The sequence below is a fragment of the Dicentrarchus labrax genome, unplaced genomic scaffold (assembly GCF_905237075.1).
Source record: "Dicentrarchus labrax unplaced genomic scaffold, dlabrax2021, whole genome shotgun sequence".
Lineage (NCBI taxonomy): Eukaryota > Metazoa > Chordata > Actinopteri > Moronidae > Dicentrarchus > Dicentrarchus labrax.
In genome coordinates, this window is record NW_026136720.1 from 33,359,226 (window position 1) to 33,380,631 (window position 21,406).

The window sequence follows — 21,406 nt, forward strand, 5'->3', positions numbered from 1 at the left end:
GACCCATTCAATACACACAGTGACAGGCTCCCTCCCAGTCTCCAACTCAAAAGCTGTCCAGCTTTCTTTGTTTTAAACAGAACAGAATACCGCTATAAATTAGAAATGTGCACATCACTAATGTCCCCAAACATTATTTAACATGTGCAATTGTTTGGAATGAATATTACAGTAAAAGCAAAAATTAAAGGTGTATGAATGAAAACAAAGCATTCAAACCTAAACATTAAGAAAGCCTGCTGGTACAAAATTGTAAATCTCTGGATACAAGAATACTGTACAACTTGCTCCCACTGAAATTATCTCTGACTGCAGTGTACTTTCTTTTCAGAATCAAACAAAAACAAAAGACATGCATTAACTGATGCTTGTGAGAAAAGAATCATCTGTTCACATACAGCCTAAACAATTGAATTGAATTAAACATAAAAATGTTTTTCTATTTATGTCACGCAGATGGGCTTGTTCCAGTACCAGAGCGACGACACATCTCATATTACCAAAAAAAGCTTCAAAAAAACCTCAAGACTAGGTTTATGTGTGCACAAGAGGGGTGGATGGAAAAGAAGGATGAGCAACCTCTGGACGACATCTACACAGAACTGTACATCACAGCTGGAGGTGACATACACATCAACAAACAACATGAGGTCATGCAGATTGAAGTGGTGAAGTCATCAGAAACAGAGATATCAATTCAACCCAGTGACATATTCAAACCTCCCTCTGGAAAAACAAGAGCCATAAGAGCAGTGCTGACCAGGGGAATCGCAGGAATTGGCAAAACATTTCTTGTGTGCAAGTTTGTGTCAGACTGGTCTGAAGAAAGAGCCAATCAAGATGTTCATCTCATATTCCCCTTCACCTTCCGCCAGCTGAACTCATGGAAGGGCGAAGAGTTATGCTTGGTAGAGCTAATTCATAAATGTTTCAGGGAGACCAAAGACATCCCAGAAGAAGCTCTTAATCACATCTTTACAACTCTGCAGTCATCAGGAAACACCAACTATGATGACAGCGAATTCAAACTTCTGTTTGTTTTGGATGGACTGGATGAGAGCCGCCTTCAACTGGACTGCTCTAACAATAAAACCCAGAACACAGACTTCGATGTGACAAAGTCCACCACAGTGGATCAGCTGCTGTCAAACCTCATCAAGAAGAATCTGCTTCCCTCTGCTCGCCTCTGGATAACCACACGACCTGCAGCAGCCAATCAGATCCATTCTGATTTTGTTGACACAGTGACAGAGGTCAGAGGGTTCACTGAACCTCAGAAGGAGGAGTACTTCAGGAAGAGATACACTGATAAGAAGAAGGCCAATACGATCATCTCCCACATCAAGAAATCACGAAGCCTCCACATCATGTGCCACATCCCAGTCTTCTGCTGGATCACTGCTATAGTTCTGGAGGATGTGTTGAAGACCAGAGAGGGAGGAGAGCTGCCCAAGACCCTGACTGAGATGTATGCAGAATTCCTGGTGTTTCAGATTCATCAGACAAAAGAGAAGTATGTCAAAAAACAGTCAATTCAGTACATTAAGTCATTAGCAAAACTGGCTTTCCACCAACTGAAAAAGGGCAACCTGATCTTCTACGAGAAAGATCTGAAAGAGAGCGGCATTGATGTCAGTGGAGCCTCAGTGTGCTCAGGAGTGTTCACAGAGATCTTTAAAGAGGAACGTGGGAAAAAGAATGATGAAGACAAGATGTTTAGCTTCGTCCATCTGAGTGTTCAGGAGTTTTTGGCAGCTTTATATGTGGAGAGGGCACTCATCAACCGGAACAAGAATGTGATGTCTGAGCCAGTGCAAACTTTGGTCAAACGAACAAAAAAGTTTTTTAGCAAAACATCAATCACAGAGGTCCACATGTTTGCTGTTGACAAGGCCTTACAGAGTCCAAATGGACACCTGGACTTGTTCCTCCGCTTCCTCCTGGGTCTCTCTCTGCAGACTAATCAGAGTATTTTACGAGACCTACTGAAAGAAACAAGAAGCTCACAGACCAATCAGAAAACAGTTGAGTACATCAAGAAGAAGATCAGTGAGAATCTGTCTCCAGAGAGAAGCATCAATCTGTTCCACTGTCTGAATGAACTGAATGATCGTTCTCTAGTTGAAGAGATCCAACAGTACCTGAGTTCAGGAAGTCTCTCCACAGATGAACTGTCTCCTGCTCTGTGGTCAGCTCTGGTCTTCATCTTACTGTCATCAGAAACAGATCTGGATGTGTTTGACCTGAAGAAATACTCTGCTTCAGAGGAGGCTCTTCTGAGGCTGCTGCCAGTGGTCAAAGCCTCCAACAAAGCTCTGTAAGTGCACAGATATCTGAAGATACTAACTGTATCACATGTGTGGGGTTGTTCTTAACTAATGAATGTCTTAGTTGCTGTTGCTGGTGACGTGCTACGGTAAGCGTACTGACTCCATTTCCGGTTTACTTCCTGCTCTGTGTACACTGTTTGGTGCTGTAGCTCTGTCAGTGAACACTAAATCTAAATTAGTTTTGCTCGTTACAGCGGTTATTTTCCCGCTTAATATTTAAACGTAGACTATTTCTACCTAAGCACTCGGAGTTACTCTATTACTATTTTCAAAGTTTTTCATACCCGCTAGCTTCATTAGCATTAGCAGTTGGCTATGGCTTCTCCCTCTCCCTCTCCTCTGTCCTGCTCAGTGTGCCAGATGTTCAGTTATTCCTCTGCCTCCTTTAAAGATAATGGTACATGTATTAAGTGTAGTTTATTTACTGCGCTGGAGGCGAGGCTTAGTGAGTTAGTGGAACGGCACCGCACCACAGAGATATCTTTAGCTGCTATAGTTAGCCAGCCCCCAGTAGCCGGTGCGGTCCGACCGAAGGTAGCTTCTGTTAGCCGTCCCCCGGTAGTTCCCCCGGTAGTTCCTCCGGTAGTTCCCGAGCAGCCGGGAAGACAGGGAGGCTGGGTGACTTAGCGAAGGAAGACTAAAACACAGAAGCCTACACCACCAACCAATTCAATTCAATTCAATTTTATTTGTATAGCGCCAATTCATAAAAGAAGTTATCTCAGGACACTTTTCAATTAGAGCAGGTCTAGACCGAACTCTTTAAAACATTAATTACAGAGACCCAACAGTACCACCATGAGCAAGACCTTGGAGACAAGGGCAAGGAAAAACTGCCTGTTAAAAGGCAGAAACCTAGGACAGATCCTTCGGCTCTAGGTGGGTGGTCGTCTGTCTTGACCAGTTAGGGGAGGGGGAGAGGGAGAGAGAGAGAGAGAGAGAGGGAGGGAGAGGGAGAGGGAGAGAGAGAGAGAGAGAGAGAGGGAGAGGGAGAGAGATATTGGCAACGGCAATCTAGCAGGACCATGGCAGGAGGCTCCACCAGGATCGACAGGAACCTGCGAGACGAGAAAGCACAAGAACTCCGGGGAAGAAGTGAAGTTAGTAACATGCATTAATGGGACATGAATGAGTGCAGAAAGAGAGAGGAAGGGAGGAGCTCAGTGCACCATGGGAAATCACCCGATAGTCTAGGCCTATAGCAGCATAACTAAGGGATGGTTCAGGACTCACCTGATCCAGCCCTAACTATAAGCTTTATCAAAGAGGAATGTCTTAAGCCTACTCTTGAATGTGGTGAGGGTGTCTGCCTCCCGAACCACAACTGGAAGCTGGTTCCACAAGAGAGGGGCTTGGTAACTGAAGGCTCTGGCTCCTGTTCTACTTTTAGAGACTATAGGAACCACAAGTAGCCCAGCATTCAGAGAACGTAGTGTTCTAGAGGGGTAATAGGGTACTATGAGCTCTTTAAGATATGAAGGGGCCTGACCTTGAAGAGCTTTATAGGTGAGGAGGAGGATTTTAAATTCAATTCTACATTTTACAGGGAGCCAATGCAGAGAAGCTAGTACAGGAGAGATGTGATCTCTTTTTCTAGTTCCTGTCAGTACTCGTGCTGCAGCGTTCTGAATTAATTGGAGCGTTTTAATGGACTTATTGGGGCAACCTGATAATAAAGAGTTGCAGTAATCCAGCCTTGAAGTAACAAATGCATGGATTAGTTTTTCTGCATCTGTCTGTGATAGGATGTGTCTAATTTTTGTAATATTACGTAAATGAAAGAAGGCGGTCCTAGAGGTCTGCTTTATGTGGGAGTTAAATGACAAATCCTGATCAAAGATAACTCCAAGATTCCTGACAGTGGTGCTAGAGGCCAAGTTAATGCCATCTAGAGTAACTATATCTTTAGACAGTGAGTCTCTAAGGTTTTTGGGGCCAAGAACAAGAATTTTGTTTTTTTCTGAGTTTAACATCAGAAAATTGCAGCTCATCCAGGATTTTATGTCCGTAAGACATGTTTGTAATTTAGATAATTGATTAATTGAATTGGGTTTGATTGATAGATATAACTGCGTATCATCTGCATAACAGTGAAAGTTAATGGAGTGATTCCTAATAATGTTGCCTAAAGGGAGCATATATAAAGTAAATAGTATTGGTCCAAGTACAGAACCTTGTGGAACTCCATGACTAACTGTAGTATTCATTCATGTTTCTAATACATTTTCCCCACTCAGCGACACACCCGCTGAGGAACCAACTCTGGTTATTGGCAGCTCCAAAGTCAGAAACGTGAAGTTAGTGAAACCAGCGGCCATAGTTAAATGTATCCCTGGGGCCAGAGCGGGCGACATTGAATCATATTTAAAACTGCTGGCTAATGATAATCGTAAATATGGTAAGATTGTTATCCACGTCGGCGGTAATGACACCCGTTTACACCAATCGGAGGTCACCAAAATTAATGTGGAGTCGGTGTGTAATTATGCTATAACAACTCCGTAGTTTTCTCTGGACCCCTCCCCAATGTGACCAGTGATGACATGTATAGCCGCATGTCGTCATTCCACCGCTGGCTGTCGAGGTGGTGTCCAGCAAACGATGTGGGCTTCATTAATAACTGGAAGCCTTTTTGGGGAAAACCTGGTCTGATTAGGAGAGACGGCATCCATCCCACTTTGGATGGAGCAGCTCTCTTATCTAGAAATATGGTGAAGTTTATCTCTAAAACCTAACAGTCCAGAGTTGGGACCAGGAAGCAGAGCTGCTGTCTTACACACTTCTCTGCGCTTTCTTTAGAACAGTCACCCACCCAAAACCCCATAGAGACTGTGTCTGTCCCCCCGACCACCTAAATTATTTAAAGAAACAAAAACAAGAGGAGTTAAAAATAAAAACCTAATAAAAATTAAAACCTACTCCTCAGTAGCACAAAATAAGAGAATGAAATGTGGACTGTTAAATATCAGGTCTCTGTCCTCTAAAGCTGTTTTAGTGAATGAATTAATATCAGATTATGATATTGATTTACTTTGTCTTACTGAGACCTGGTTGTCCCACGAGGAGTATGTTAGCCTAAATGAATCCACCCCCCCAGTCATATTAATACTCACATTCCTCGAGGCACTGGCCGAGGAGGTGGAGTGGCAGCCATATATGATTCGAGCGTTTTAATGGACCCTAAACCTAAACTCAATTATAATTCATTTGAAAGCCTTGTTCTTAGTCTTTCTCACCCAAACTGGAAAACACTGCAGCCAGTTCTATTTGTTATAGTGTACCGCGCTCCTGGACCGTACTCTGATTTTATATCTGAATTCTCAGAGTTTTTATCAAGTTTAGTCCTTAAATCAGATAAAGTAATTATTGTAGGTGATTTTAATTTTCATGTGGATGTTAAAATTGACAGCCTTAGTAACGCATTTATATCATTAATAGACTCAATTGGCTTCTGTCAGAGTGTAAATAAACCAACTCATTGTTTTAATCACACTCTTGACCTTGTCTTATCATATGGCATTGATATTGAACATTTAATAGTCTTCCCACATAATCCTTTCCTATCTGACCATTATTTAATAACTTTTGAATTCATACTATTAGATTATAAGCCATTAGGCAAAACTTCCTACAGCTCTGACAGTGCTGTAGCTAAATTTAAGGAGGAGATTCCTTCAGTGTTTAATTCAATGCCATGTCTGAATTTAACAGAGTCCTATAACAACTTTAGTCCCTCTGAAATTGATAATCTTGTCGATAGTGCTACAGGCTCACTACGATCAACATTAGACTCTATTGCTCCTATAAAAAGGAAATTATTAAAACATAGGAGACTAGCACCTTGGTACAACCACCAAACCCGCCAGTTAAAACAAATAGCTAGGAAATCTGAAAGGAAATGGCGCTCTTCCAAATTATCAGAATATCGCTCAATTTGGCATGATAATCTTAAAACCTATAGAAAGGCCCTCCGTAATGCCAGAGGAGCCTATTACTCAGCACTAATAGAAGAAAATAAGAATAACCCTAGGTTCCTCTTCAGCACTGTAGCCAGGCTGACAGAGAGTCACAGCTCTATTGAGCCACATATCCCCATAAACCTGTCTATTAGACCCGATCCCAACTAGGCTGCTTAAAGAAGTTGTTCCCTTAATTAATTCATTCATTTACGTAATATTACAAAAATTAGACACATCCTATCACAGACAGATGCAGAAAAACTAATCCATGCATTTGTTACTTCAAGGCTGGATTACTGCAACTCTTTATTATCAGGTTGCCCCAATAAGTCCATTAAAACGCTCCAATTAATTCAGAACGCTGCAGCACGAGTACTGACAGGAACTAGAAAAAGAGATCACATCTCTCCTGTACTAGCTTCTCTGCATTGGCTCCCTGTAAAATGTAGAATAGAATTTAAAATCCTCCTCCTCACCTATAAAGCTCTTCATGGTCAGGCCCCTTCATATCTTAAAGAGCTCATAGTACCCTATTACCCCTCTAGAACACTACGTTCTCTGAATGCTGGGCTACTTGTGGTTCCTATAGTCTCTAAAAGTAGTACAGGAGCCAGAGCCTTCAGTTACCAATTCAATTCAATTCAATTCAATTCAATTTTATTTGTATAGCGCCAATTCATAACAGAAGTTATCTCAGGACACTTTTCAAATAGAGCAGGTCTAGACCGAACTCTTTAACATTAATTACAGAGACCCAACAGTACCACCATGAGCAAGCACTTGGCGACAAGGGCAAGGAAAAACTGCCTGTTAAAAGGCAGAAACCTAGGACAGATCCTCCGGCTCTAGGTGGGTGGTCGTCTGTCTCGACCAGTTGGGGTGGAGAGAGAGAGAGAGAGAGAGAGAGAGAGAGAGAGAGGCAGAGAGAGAGAGAGCGAGAGACAGACAGACAGGTGCACAGCAACAACAGTATTGGCAATGGCAGTCAAGCAGGACCATGGCAGGAGGCTCCACCAGGATCGATAAGAACCTGCGAGACGAGAAAGCACAAGAACTCCGGGGAAGAAGTGGAGTTAGTAACATGCATTAATGGGACATGAATGAGTGCAGAAAGAGAGAGGAAGAGAGTAGCTCAGTGTTCAGGACTCACCTGATGATTACCAAGCTCCTCTCCTGTGGAACCAGCTTCCAGTTGTGGTTCTGGAGGCAGACACCCTCACCACATTCAAGAGTAGGCTTAAGACATTTCTCTTTGATAAAGCTTATAGTTAGGGCTGGATCAGGTGAGTCCTGAACCATCCCTTAGTTATGCTGCTATAGGCCTAGGCTATCGGGGATTTCCCATGGTGCACTGAGCTCCTCTCTTCCTCTCTCTTTCTGCACTCATTCATGTCCCATTAATGCATGTTACTAACTTCACTTCTTCCCCGGAGCTGTGCTCTCGTCTCGCAGGTTCTCATGGATCCTGGTGGAGCCTCCTGCCATGGTCCTGCTTGACTGCCATTGCCAATACTGTTGTTGCTGTGCACCTGTCTGTCTGTCTGTCGTTTCTCTCTCTCTCTCTCTCTCTCTACCCCAACTGGTCGAGACAGACGACCACCCACCTAGAGCCGAAGGATCTGTCCTAGGTTTCTGCCTTTTAACAGGCAGTTTTCCTTGCCCTTGACGCCAGTGCTTGCTCATGGTGGTACTGTTGGGTCTCTGTAAATAATGTTATAAAGAGTTCGGTCTAGACCTGCTCTATTTGAAAAGTGTCCTGAGATAACTTCTGTTATGAATTGGCGCTATACAAATAAAATTGAATTGAAAATTGAATTAAATTAGTCAACTGATAGTTGCATGATTTGTCAATTAAATTAAATTGGTTTCTTCAGTGTCATTGTACTTCCAAATATCATAATGCTTGATTGTTTGACTCATCAATGTAGTGACCTTCAGAGACATAATGTTTTTTGCATTGCATACAATCAAAACAATCACAGTGTTTGTCTTTATCACTAATTCTCCTTCAGGCTGAGTGGCTGTAATCTGTCAGAGAGAAGCTGTGAAGCTCTGTCCTCAGTTCTCAGCTCCCAGTCCTCTAGTCTGAGAGAGCTGGACCTGAGTAACAACAACCTGCAGGATTCAGGACTGAAGCAGCTGTCTGTTGGACTGAAGAGTTCACACTGTAAACTGGAGACTCTCAGGTCAGGATTAATAAAACTGTAAAAGGTCAGCCAGATCTGTCACATGATTTTGGTATAATTTTTCTTTAGTGATTTTACATTCTCATATATGAATGCAGTGCATACCAATAAGTCTAAGCCATATGAAATATAGACAGGCATTTTTTCACATGTCTCCTGTACATATGTTTTTAGGCTGAGTGGCTGTAATCTGTCTGATAGAAGCTGTGAAGCTCTGTCCTCAGTTCTCAGCTCCCAGTCCTCCAGTCTGAGAGAGCTGGACCTGAATAACAACAACCTGCAGGATTCAGGAGTGATGCTGGTGTCTGCTGGACTGAAGATTACACACTGTGTACTGGAGATTCTCAGGTCAGGAACTATTATTATCATTAGGGTTCAAACCCTGAAGGGTTAGATTAATATTCTGCTGCCAAAACACTAAACTCCTATAAACTACAGCCTACATGAGTCTCATTATTTACATATGACTCGTCTTTGTCATCTCTAATGTGAAAACATCAAATTTCCACTCACTCAGAGAGTAAAAGTGTGTGTCTGCTCATAGTTCAGTTATGAAATTCCTGTGCATTACAGAGCATCTCCCCTGCCGGGCAACTAATGACACTGTCACTCCCAAGAGTCAATGACAGTGGGCAGCAGGAGGTTCTACCTCCTTCATCAATTTTTTGGAGGCAGACCCATGCTCGGCCCTAAGCAATTTGGCGCCCTAGGCAAGATTTTAGGTGGCGCCCCCCTCGCAGCGCAGTAAGTTCCACTGCCAGTTATATTCAATTCAATTTTTCAATTCAATTCAATTTTATTTATATAGCGCCAATTCATAACAGAAGTTATCTCAGGACACTTTTCAAATAGAGCAGGTCTAGACGAACTCTTTATAACATTATATTCTGATAATAAAGAAAGATTAATCATATCCAGTAAAGAAGTGCCAATTAAGGGAACAACTTCTTTAAGCAGCCTAGTTGGGATCGGGTCTAACAGACAGGTTGATGGCTTCGATGAAGAAATGATTGAAGTTAACTGATGAAGATCAATAGCAGAAAAACAGTCTAAATATATATCTAAGTTTACATTGACAGAAGTCCCTGAACTTGGAGAGCCACTGATAACTGTTGATGGCAGTTGGTGATTAATTTTCTCTCTAATAGTAATAATTTTATTATAAAAGAAGCTCATGAAGTCATTGCTACTTAAGTTTATGGGGATATGTGGCTCAATAGAGCTGTGACTCTCTGTCAGCCTGGCTACAGTGCTGAAGAGGAACCTAGGGTTATTCTTACTCACCCCCAACAATAATGGCTGCCTCAGGATGTGAAGTTTGATGTTTGCTAATGTTAGCATGCAGTTCTTTCATGGCAAGTTTAGCATTAGCATCCGGGGCATATAGGCTGCAGTCACAACAGTAGATGTAAACTCTCTGGGCAGATAGAAAGGTCTACACTTCACCATGAGAAACTCTAGGTTAGCCGAGCACTGACTCCCAATTGTAGCAGTGTCCGTGCACCAAGCTTTGTTCATATAAATGCACAGACCCCCACCAGCGCCCTGTTAGCTCAATTGCGCTATCGGGGACGCCGCTGTTGAGCCATGTTTCAGTGAAGATCATGATGTTACAGTCCTTAATCCAACTGTGTGAGATGATCCGCAGCTGCAGTTCATCCATTTTGTTCACCAGAGAGCGAACAAGGCAAGGAAAATGCTGGGTAGCGAACAAATGAGGAGTTAGCTTTAGCTTAGCTCGTAGCCCTCCTCTCCTCCCCCGCCTTTATTTACGATCTTGGCACCGCCTGCCAGCACTTCCAGTTGGAGAAGCCGGGTCGGTAGCCTCCGTCGGCTGTAGGAGATGAATGCAACACTGTTCTGAGTAAACAGCCGTGAAACAAAAAGGCAGATAACTACTAATTCACAGAATCTAGAGAGACACTGAGCCTCGTGTTGCACACGCACTGCCATCTTGGAATCATGTTTTTGTGGAGTATGAGATTATTTTTCCTCTCATCAGTGCTTTGGCTGTTTCCCATAGAAGTATAAGTGAAGTTATTGAAGAGTCATTTTGTTTGAAAAATAGATATCCACTTTTTATTAAAGTGGATATGGATGCTCAATTGTTTCAGATGATTGTCATAACTCAGATAAATATATAACATAACCATCATGTCAGTAATGGTAAAATTCTTATTTCAGGTATTGGATAGTGATTCAGTCAGACATCCTTCATTTTTATGATGTTCAGCAATGAGTTTTTTGAGCTGACATTCATATCTGCTGACAGTGGAGCGCTGCATAAGACATTCCAGCAAAATCAATTTCATAAGCTGTTCGTGTGTCAGTGTCTGGTTTTACAGCTTGTTGTGCTGCCCCTGAGTGGTCAGATTAAATTAATTAAATTCTTATGTTTGAATACTTAAAATATTGATTACTGGTTCTGGTGGCATTTAACTGTAAAAAAACCAATTAATTTCAAAGCAGTGGACTGATGAGAAAATACATTAAACTAAGTAACAGTGAACTTACATTTACAAGGGAAGAAAAGATGAAAATTAAAGACATATAATTTGCTCTCTCTCTCTCTCTCTCTCTCTCTCTCTCTCTCTCTCTCTCTCTCTCTCCAGGCTGTCAGGCTGTATGATCTCAGAGGAAGGCTGTACTTCTCTGGCCTCAGCTCTGAGATCCAACCCCTCCCATCTGAAAGAGCTGGACCTGAGCTGCAATCATCCAGGAGACTCAGGAGTGAAGCTGCTGACGGCTGGACTGGAGGATCCACACTGGAGACTGGACACTCTCAGGTATGAACAGACAACCAGAGCTCACACAGTTTTTCTGTCACACTGACAATCTGAGGTAATGTTAGCTAAGCTAGCAGCACAAAGAGGCTAACTCTCCACTTTCTATGGTAGTGTCAGGCTAATGTCTTTATAGCAGCAGTGTTTGGTTGGTGATGTCACCTGACTCCAGATCAGCAAGCAGCAAAATTCTATTGTAATAGTGGGTTTCAACCAGTAGAGGGCGGTTGTTGTGCAATCTTATATAGAAAAAGTAAAATATATATAGAATTCAAATACTTTGCTCTAAATTGTCCATATTTAGACCTGAATCAACAACACCAGTAAATACCCATATACAGTGCTGTGAAAAAGTATTTGCCCCCTTTTATTGAATATTTGTTACACTTAATGTTTCAGATCACCAAACAAATTTTTATATTAGACAAAAAGATAAAGTTTTTAAATGATGATGATTTCATTTATTAAGGGGAAAAAGCTATCCAAACCTACCTGGCCCTATGTGAAAAAGTAAGTGCCTCCCCTTGTTAACTGCGATTAACCACATTTTTTGGAAAGCTGAGTTCAATTTCACTAGCCACACCCATGCCTGATTACTGCTAGACCTACTGAATCAAGAAATCCCTTAATTAGGCTGTCTGAAGTGAAGTAGGCTAAAAGATCCCAAAAGCAACAGTTAAGAAATTAAAGAACAGATGAGAAACAAAATCACTGACATCTATCAGTCTGGAAAGGGTTACAACGCCATTTCTAGGGCTTTGGGACTCCAGCGAACCTGATGAGACAAAAGTTGAACTCTGGTGTAAAACTAACCATTTCATAAAAAGAACATCATACCAACAGTCAAAAATGGTGGTGGTAGTGTGATGGTCTGGGGCTGTTTTGCTGCTTCAGGACGTGGACGTCTTGCCATATTTGATAGAACCATGAATTTTGCTGACCTCAAACCATCAGTTTGTGACCTCAAGCGCTGATGTTAACATTAACAGCTAAAAAACTTTCAATAAAGAGACAAAAGAGATGAGGAGACCTCAAGTCTAAATTTAAGCTTGATCAAAGATTTATTGGAGGTGGTGATATAGGAAACTTTCAGGTGTTTTAGTTTGATAGATGCATTGAATTTTAGGTTTTGTTTAAGAGGGGTTTAAAGGGTTTTGGTTTCCAGAAATATAGACAATGAAAAACACAAATTCATAAAAATCATTGCCTGAGGTCCTGATACGTATCTATTGAACAAGAGCAACCATATAAATTTAATAGTTTTTACATAAACATAAAAAAAAATTTGTATACAACAGAAGTATCAGTGTTTGTCTTTATCACTTACTCTCCTTCAGGCTCAGTAGCTGTAATCTGTCAGAGAGAAGCTGTGAAGCTCTGTCCTCAGTTCTCAGCTCTCAGTCCTCTAGTCTGAGAGAGCTGGACCTGAGTAACAACGACCTACAGGATTCAGGAGTGAAGCTGTTGTCTGCTGGACTGAAGAGTCCACACTGTACACTGGAGACTCTCAGGTCAGGATTAAAAAAATGTAAAGGATGAACCATAACTGTTGCATTATGTTGTAATTTTTCTTAGGTCATTTTACCACTTCTCTTTAGACACACCTATGAAAATCGTATGTACCAAAATATAAGTGTAAGTCAAATCGAACTCAGAGAGAAATGTTTTTACATACTGTATGTCCTGTGCATATTTTTGCAGGTTGAATGTCTGTAATCTGTCAGAGAGAAGCTGTGAAGCTCTGTCCTCAGTTCTCAGCTCCCAGTCCTCTAGTCTGAGAGAGCTGGACCTGAGTAACAACGACTTGCAGGATTCAGGAGTGAAACAGCTGTCTGCTGGACTGAAGAGTTCACACTGTAAACTGGAGACTCTCAGGTCAGGCTTCTTTTTAACACATATGACAATTTGAATTGAGATTGACATACAGGTTAATGTGTATTTTTTTTAAAAACCCTCAACCTTCAAATTTAACAGTGTAGATTAGGTCACATACACTTTGTACATTACATTGTAACCACACAACATTGTAACACAACACACAAAAAAACTCATCTCATTGGATTAACATCATGTACAAATGGAACAGAAACATTGTCAGCGTTTTCAACAGACACAAACACACACAATTATAAACCAATCTCCCTTTCTCAAAATTTCATAGGAAACTTGTTTTTTCTTGCTTAATACAAATAAATAGTACTTCTTAATAACCATACATCATTGTCTGACTGGAAATGGATTCTGCACTTTTACACCTTTAATTCCAAGAAAATAGAATATTAATTTGTCCCATCCATCAGTTTTTCTATAAAACATTTACTTATAAGAGGCTACTTTACTAAGTTCATTAAACCAGTCCTAACTGGATACAGCTCCCTGGTATCTTCCAACCTATCATTAAAACCTGTCTCTCCCCATGACACAAGTCAAAATCCAGTCTGTCTTCTGAGTCTGGGGCCCAGTCCCAGTCTATCTTTAGAGAATTAGATGCTGTATTGGTCTAATCAAAGATCTTTGAATAATAAAAGGAAACCTTGTGGCCTGTTCCCGCTGCCATAGTTATGCAAGAATATTGAAATTTTGAGGGATATTTCTGGGTGAGCCAAATACCTGTTCTAGTAAGAACTAGCTGGAACTTTGATCTGGGAATGTCTTCTTCATGTAAGTGTAAGAATATCTTTTTTCACCCTCTCTCTCCATAAGGGTGGGCCTTTGCATAATATTTATATAAATATATAAATATTATATTTGGGATTCAACCATATGCATAACTCTGAGTCAAGTTAAGGATTTAAATTGACCCACAACGACAGGAAGAGTGACAGCCACTTTCTGCACAAGACTTTTTCTATGTGCACAAAATGCTTATTTCTCTCAAGTTGTGTTCACAAATGTGTTGAAATCACAGATGCGACTGGTGTTCAGTTCCAATCTACAACTATACCACTAGATGCCACTAAATCCCACACACTGGTCCTTTAAGAGAACAAACTTATTTAGCTGGTTTTAAAGTAAGCTTTTCTTTTGTTAAGGAAAATGACAACATATCTCACTGAGTGGTAGCTCTGTTACAAAAAGTTATCTGCTTTGCACAAGTGCTAGACTCTCTGAACATGTCTACCATTAATATACAGTATGAAATCTTTTACTTCTAGCTTTTAGGCCTAGCTAGAGCACAATTTTTTGAAAGAACTAGGAGATTGCTAAAAAGTCAGCCCACAACTTTTAGACAGGAGTGAACGTCATGCAACTTCATGCAGTGGGTGAACACTGAAGAGCTAATAGAAATATACAATAGAGAGAATAAACCTCTAAATAAGGTCTTTTAATTGAACTGTGCATTACCAGCTGAGCATTCCCCTTTTAGAAAGGTGGGCTTGTGGGTAACCTGTGCTGTTTGTTGAAGGAAGTTATACTGAATTCAGGTTGCAGTATAATAGCGTTGTATTTGCTGCAACATAAAATAAGCTATTTTTGTAATGTTAACATTCCTACGGTGTCTTCTTGTCCTGTTCACAGCTGAGTTAATCTAGAATGTCGACAGCTACCAATCAGGTTAAAGACAATTAATAGTCTAAATTGGAGGTAAAATGTTTTGGAGCTGTGGAGCATTTTTTTCCAAAAATGCTACAAATACAATTGCTTGTAGCTGCTAGCTAAAACTAACTTTTCACAGTGCAGTCATGCTATTGCGCTAGGCTAGATCAGTTGTACAACAGTCACAAAAAATTTGCATCAACAGATACTGCCCCATATTAGCTACAATATTAGCTAATATGAGGATAACTCTATAGTGGACTTTTATAATGTGGAATCATCAGCATATATCCACATTCTACATTTCTTGTAGTTAAAATACTAAAGTAACCACACTGCATTCTGTGAAGTACAGTAACTATAAATCCAGCTGACTGCATTTGCACTGAAGCCATATCAAGTTTTTTTCAGTAATAGTTCAGGGCCAAGAACATCAAAAGCAGCACTGAAGAAAGACAGCAACAACCATTTTTTTTTTTATCATCAACACATTGAGTGGCCTTTGCTATAGACTAGTTGAAACTCAAAATTCAGCCCATTGAGAGAAAAATAATTCAAAATTTGATCAGAGATCAAATCATTCTGCTGATTTCAGTTGTATTGTCAAATATTTTGGTTATGATTTTATATAGAGTTCGGTCTAGACCTGCTCTATTTGAAAAGTGCCCTGAGATAATCTCTGCTATGAATTGATTTGATTGAATTAAACTGAATGTTTGATGAAACATTTAGTAAAATAGAAGTGTTGTGAATACAGTACAAATTACAGTAAGACACAGAATGTCACTGTGGATTCATTGTTTGACTGATCTGAACGCTGTTAGAAACATGTCATATCTAGTGTCTACTGAATGTCTGTGTGGTCTGTTTGGTAGCACTTGAACAAAGACTTGTGAAGGTATAGATGTTTATTGATTTTGCATACTTTGAGAAATATAGTGACAGAGTTTGAATAGACCATACGTTGTGAGGCAAACGTTTGTCATTATTCAGCGGATGTGCTGAAAGAAGGTCAGCTCTGTAGGATGTACAGATGATTTATTTAAATGTTTTGCAGTTGTATGAAGGTAAGAGTTAAAGTTAATTTGTTGGAATGTGAAATTTAGATTTGTTGTAAGAAGCCACGGCCACTTAAGTCATCACCAAATTTTATGCATCGACTGAGTCATAACCCTAGATCATGCTCACCAATATTCACACAAATCCACGCAGATCATTAGGAGATCTGAAATGTTTGAATTTGTGACACCCCCTAGAAGTTAATCGTAAATATCAATCTGTGTCTCCAGGCTGTCAGGCTGCATGATCTCAGAGGAAGGCTGTACTTCTCTGGCCTCAGCTCTGAGATCCAACCCCTCCCATCTGAGAGAGCTGGACCTGAGCTACAATCATCCAGGAGACTCAAAAAAGCTGTCTGATAGATTGGAGAATGCAAGAGGGTTCACTCTCAGGTATGACTAGAGAAGGTTGTTTGGATGTAATTATTTGTGTAATGAAGCTGGACTACACATTTAAGAATATCGTAATTCTGCACCTGCTATTTTCTCCATTTTCAGGCTTCAGAAAAGCTAGTCAGTTTTTAATTAATCATAATGATCACTTTCTGACTAATTGATTACTAGTTACTCAAACATTAGTAATTGTTTTTGTGGCCTCCAAAGTAAAGTGTTAGTGGCAGACAAACGCCCCCAGATTAGAGGCATATCTTTATTATATTGATCAGAATACACTGTATCTTTATGGATGATATTGATCAGTATACACTGTATCTTTATGGATGATATTGATCAGTATACACTGTATCTTTATGGATGATATTGATCAGTATAAACTGTATCTTTATGGATGATATTGATCCTGTATTGACAGTCAGACTGGACATTACGGCCTTTAGCTCGTGTTTCTAGAGTTACGTGTTGTTAGGGACACGTTAGTAATTTTTCAAATGTGATATTTCTTAAAGGGAGTTTGTGACAGGGAGCTTTTAGTTAAAACTAGCTACTGTTTATTGTATCATCTCGTGACATAATCAAACTGAGACTTGATACTGGAAAACATCAACAAACATACAACCTAGCAATCATCATTGCTTAAAGGTTGCTACTGATTTTTTTCTTTTAATAGAAGAAAAATATGAAAACTATGAAAGAGATGGCTTTGCCTTTTCAAGGGCAGTTATACAAGTATTTCTGAGGGGGGGATTTAAACAACTTGCATTAATGATAAAAAGGGGAGGAAGTAATGATTCAGTACTCAGTAATTACTTATTATGATGTACCAGTTTACTTTAGGGGCCCCAAGAAGAGTAAGTAATCTTAAGATTGGATCTGAGTGAATTTTATCATCATTGATGAGGAAGCTTCTGAAGGTTCATTCTGACTTTGTTTCTTCCTCCAGGGTGGAACACGGTGGAGAGCAGAGGCTGAAACCTGGTCTGAGGAAGTGTAAGTGTGTGTTCACTTTGATTCATGAAAACATGTTAAAGTAGTTTAAATCAAAAGCTTGTGTATCTGCATTCAACTGTCAGTTTGAAAGAAGATCCAAACAGATGAGTCATTGTGAAGTTTTGATCTAATTAACAGTCAGTCTGTTAATAAAGCAACAAATAAAGCCATCAGCTGTGTTAGATGATAAACTGCTGCTGTATTGAGTCTTCTTCTCTCCATCAGATTCCTGTGTACTCAAAGTGGACACAAACACAGTACACAGAAACCTCAAACTGTCTGACAACAACAGGAAAGTGACATTAGTCACAGAAGAGCAGACCTATCCTGATCATCCAAAGAGGTTTAATGTCTGGCCTCAGCTGCTGTGTAGAAATGGTCTGACTGGTCGCTGTTACTGGGAGGTTGAGTGGAAAGAAAGAGTTTATATATCAGTGAGTTACAAAGGAATCAGAAGGAGAGGAGACAGCGCTGATCGCTGGTTTGGAGGAAATAATCAGTCCTGGAGTCTGGAGTGCACTGATGTTAATGGATACTCTGTCTGTTGCAACAACAGAAGAACAAGCCCCCCCTCCTCCTCCTCTGTCTCTAACAGAGTAGCAGTGTATGTGGACTGTCCTGCTGGCACTCTGTCCTTCTACACAGTCTCCTCTGACACACTGATCCACCTCCACACCTTCAACACCACATTCACTGAACCTCTTTATCCTGGGTTTGGGTTTGGGTTTGGGTTATTGTCACCTGGTTGCTCAGTATCTATGTGCTCACTGTAGGAGGGAGTCTCCTTCTGCGCACTGCAAATCTATAGTTTTAAATATCTTGAAATACTTTCAAATATGTTTTCATGTATATATTTGGGAAACACTTTAAAGGTTTTAGTTTTCTGTACTTTGCAATCTAGATCTTTCTCATGTGAAAAGCATGCATGTACAAGAAAATTAGGCACACACTTTTCATGCACATGCACCATCAGGGCTGCATCAGTGATGAAGGTCTGAAATCATTTGAAGATCTCATAAAAACATTTACTATTTACCATCAACTTCCTTTTTCTTTTATCTGCAACTGCAGTCAGTTATTCAAGCTTAAATGTGAGGACTTTGTATCTTATATGTACATGAAGTTGCAAGAAGCTACAGCCTGCTGATGGGTATGACCAACATCTGGAATGTTGACTTACAGAACTGTCGGGAGTCGATTAATTGGAAAAAGGTTGGGAGGATGTGGCCCTCTCGTCATAAAACTAGAACAATGAAATGATTAATTTCAAATTTATCCAGAGATATGATTTTATTTTTTGCATGTAATGTGGGACTGACAGTTATTGGCCTAGAGCTGTACATGTGTTATCTGATATAACAAGAACTACTATTCCTATTTTCCTTAATGTTGAAATAAATGAATGATGATTATCAGTATTCAATGTCACTAAATTGAGAATCAAGACTTCTACTTTTAGGTGTGACTCCAGATGTCCCCTTGGATTCTCTCATTAGTAGACATCATCTATGGAACTTTCTACTAGGGATAGAGAGATTCACCAATTTGAATCGGTGGTCCGAGACAGACGTTTGCGATGCGAGTGCACCGGTAGCTTCAGTGTGCATCGGATACAACCGCCGGCTAAATGCGCAATGTATCTTTCTTTGCGTGTCTGCATCGGTAAAACCCATGGTTACAGTGATTAATACTTAGTTTATCTCCTCTGCACCCGTGTTTGTCGAGGGGCCTTAAACACACCATCAGTATCTTTTTGCACGGCACCACAGATTCAGTTAGTTAGTAAACAGAAAAAATGGAGGGAAGCGACACAACAGGTGAAGAGGAGATATTAAGCGTACCTTGGAAGACACAGTTTTATAACTGTTTTGTAAAACATTGTGAAATTGCAGACAGAGAACACTATTAGTAAAAGGACCTGAGAAAAGGACTGTTTGTTGTTTTATTTTATTTATTAAGAGGCCAAAAAGAAATGCCCAAATACATTTAGTATTGTATAAGTAGAGAATGAGATTAAAAACACATGTAATGAAAGAAATATTTTTTGTTTATGATTTAGTGTTTATTAGGAATAAAACAATCCTCTGTCTGTACCATATGTGACCAGCCACGAGAAAACCAGCAACAGGTCTCCCGAGAGGCATTTTGAGTTATTTACAGATTCTGAAAGTGTAGTTTCTAAGCTTTCCAATGATGTGTAACAAGTGAAGAAGAAGAAGAAGAAGAAGAAGACGACTTTCAAGTAACTTTATTTAAAACACATTCTAAAAAACCCTTAAATACTTATTTCACTTGATGCATAACTAATCTCACAAAACACTATAGACCAACCATCATTCTAAAAATGTAAAGAGCCATCCTCCCCCAGTGAGCACAAGACCTGCCTAACAGCCCACACAGCTTTAAAACCATCCAGGTTGTTGGTTAGTCTGAAATATGTGTGTTCTACCCTCAGATGGGCTGCCACTAAACCCCTCAGACAGCGTACTGGGTCTGTCCAGCCTTTTTCAAGCAGTTTGTTTTTTCTGCTTTTCCAGATCGCTAGTTTGGCACTTGCAAAAATAAAATTGATTAAAACCAAAGTTTGCCTTTTCTTGGGTGTGTATTTTGGTCCAAAGACAAAGAGGGGAACAGAGAAAACCTCTCCCAAGCCCCCCACCCACTCCTGCAGCATTTTAAAAACATCTACCAATCGGGGACAGGACACCACCAGGTGGTCTAAGGTCTCTGTTAGTGAGCAGAAAGGACAACCCTCCCCAGTGCGTGGGTCAAAGTGAGCCCTGTGTCTGTTCGTAGCTATCGCTCCATGTATAATCCTCCACTGGATGTCAGCCAGCCGTTTCTCGACAGGAGGCTTATACAGGACCCGCCAGCTGCCATTAGGAGAAAAGTCTGAGCCTAAAACCTCGGTCCACTTTGACTCTCTGACTCCTGCAAGAAGAGAAAAATTCAGTACCTTCACACAGCTGGAGTACAGCTGTTTACTTGTACAGGAGCTGAATGTTCCCAGTGCTGGAGTTTTTAGAGTTAAAACAAGGCCTGTCTCCTCTCTCCATTCCCCCTCCTCAGGACTCACACTCAAGGGGGGAAAGACATACTCATGTCCTCTACTCCACTGGTCAGCCAAACTTCGGCTCTGCGCAAAAGTCCGAAGTGGTGCCGACAGAGATTGCCAGACTCCATTCACCAGGTTCTGCAGCACTCTGGTTGACCGTATGCCCGTCACTTCAGCCAGACTCTCAATTGATGTCTTCGTAAGATGGCCCAGCTTCACTACTCCCGTCTCAATGAACGCTGTTTTTAGGGTGGCTGAAGAGAAGACGGTATCAGACAGGAAATCATTATTAAACAGAGGTTCTTCAAACAGCCACATGCCAGGCCTGGGGTCAGGTGGTCGAGTGAAGCTCAGAGTCCTCCAGGCATCAATGACAGAGCTGTAAAAAGGTGTAAAACCAGTATGGCTGCACGAAGGGGACTTCATTAGGAAGAGTTGTTTATTGTAGCCGAGCCGCCCGACCCTCCAGAGCAGCAACCGGGCCACAGCAGACCAGCAGAGAGAACAGCTATACAGCAGCCGCTGAGCTGCCTGCAGTCTGAACGCAGCAGTCCTGGAGGCGATGTCTATGAGGCCCTGCCCCCCCTCTGCCACAGGAAGGTACAGGACCGACGCTCACACCCAGTGATGACCCGACCAGAAAAAATCTATGAGGAGCCTCTGCAGTTGTTTTAAAAGGCCTTGCGGGGGGGTTAGTACTTGTAGTCTGTGCCACAGGGATGAGGCAACCAGGTTATTAACAATCAGAGCTCTTCCCCTGTAGGACAGCTGGGGTAGCAACCATTTCCATTTAGACAACTTGGCTTTTACCTTCTCCAGCACTCCCTCCCAGTTCTGTGCCTTTATTTCTTCACTTCCCAGATACACTCCTAGGACCTTTAGACCTCTTTTTCCCCACTCAAGGTTTCCAGGAAGACTGGGTGTGTTCCCTTCACTCCACTGACCAACCAAAACGGCCTCACTCTTCTCCCAGTTAACCCTGGCTGAAGCAGCTTTCTCATATAAAACCGACTAAACGGACTTTATAAAGACCGTCTTTTAACTCCTGAATGTCTTCCTGACCCTGGACAAGGACATTTACATCATCAGCATATGCTGATATGACCACGGGG

At 41.0% G+C, this 21,406-nt stretch overlaps 1 protein-coding gene and 1 long non-coding RNA gene across 2 annotated transcripts in view; one reads left to right on the plus strand and one right to left on the minus strand.

Moving 5' to 3' along the window:
* LOC127353125 (uncharacterized) overlaps positions 1-21,406 on the plus strand; it is a 54,114-nt gene that overhangs the window by 7,951 nt on the left and 24,757 nt on the right. Inside the window, exons 4-9 of the mRNA XM_051382136.1 lie at positions 457-2,317; positions 8,302-8,475; positions 8,650-8,823; positions 11,088-11,261; positions 12,596-12,769; positions 12,960-13,133. Coding sequence (XP_051238096.1) covers positions 457-2,317; positions 8,302-8,475; positions 8,650-8,823; positions 11,088-11,261; positions 12,596-12,769; positions 12,960-13,133 — 2,731 coding nt within the window. The remainder of the gene's footprint in view (positions 1-456; positions 2,318-8,301; positions 8,476-8,649; positions 8,824-11,087; positions 11,262-12,595; positions 12,770-12,959; positions 13,134-21,406) is intronic.
* LOC127353147 (uncharacterized) lies at positions 2,999-7,172 on the minus strand. The gene is made up of 2 exons (XR_007881237.1): positions 7,115-7,172; positions 2,999-3,185 (listed from the first exon to the last, which is right to left on the minus strand). It is a non-coding gene; the product is annotated as an uncharacterized LOC127353147 (long non-coding RNA).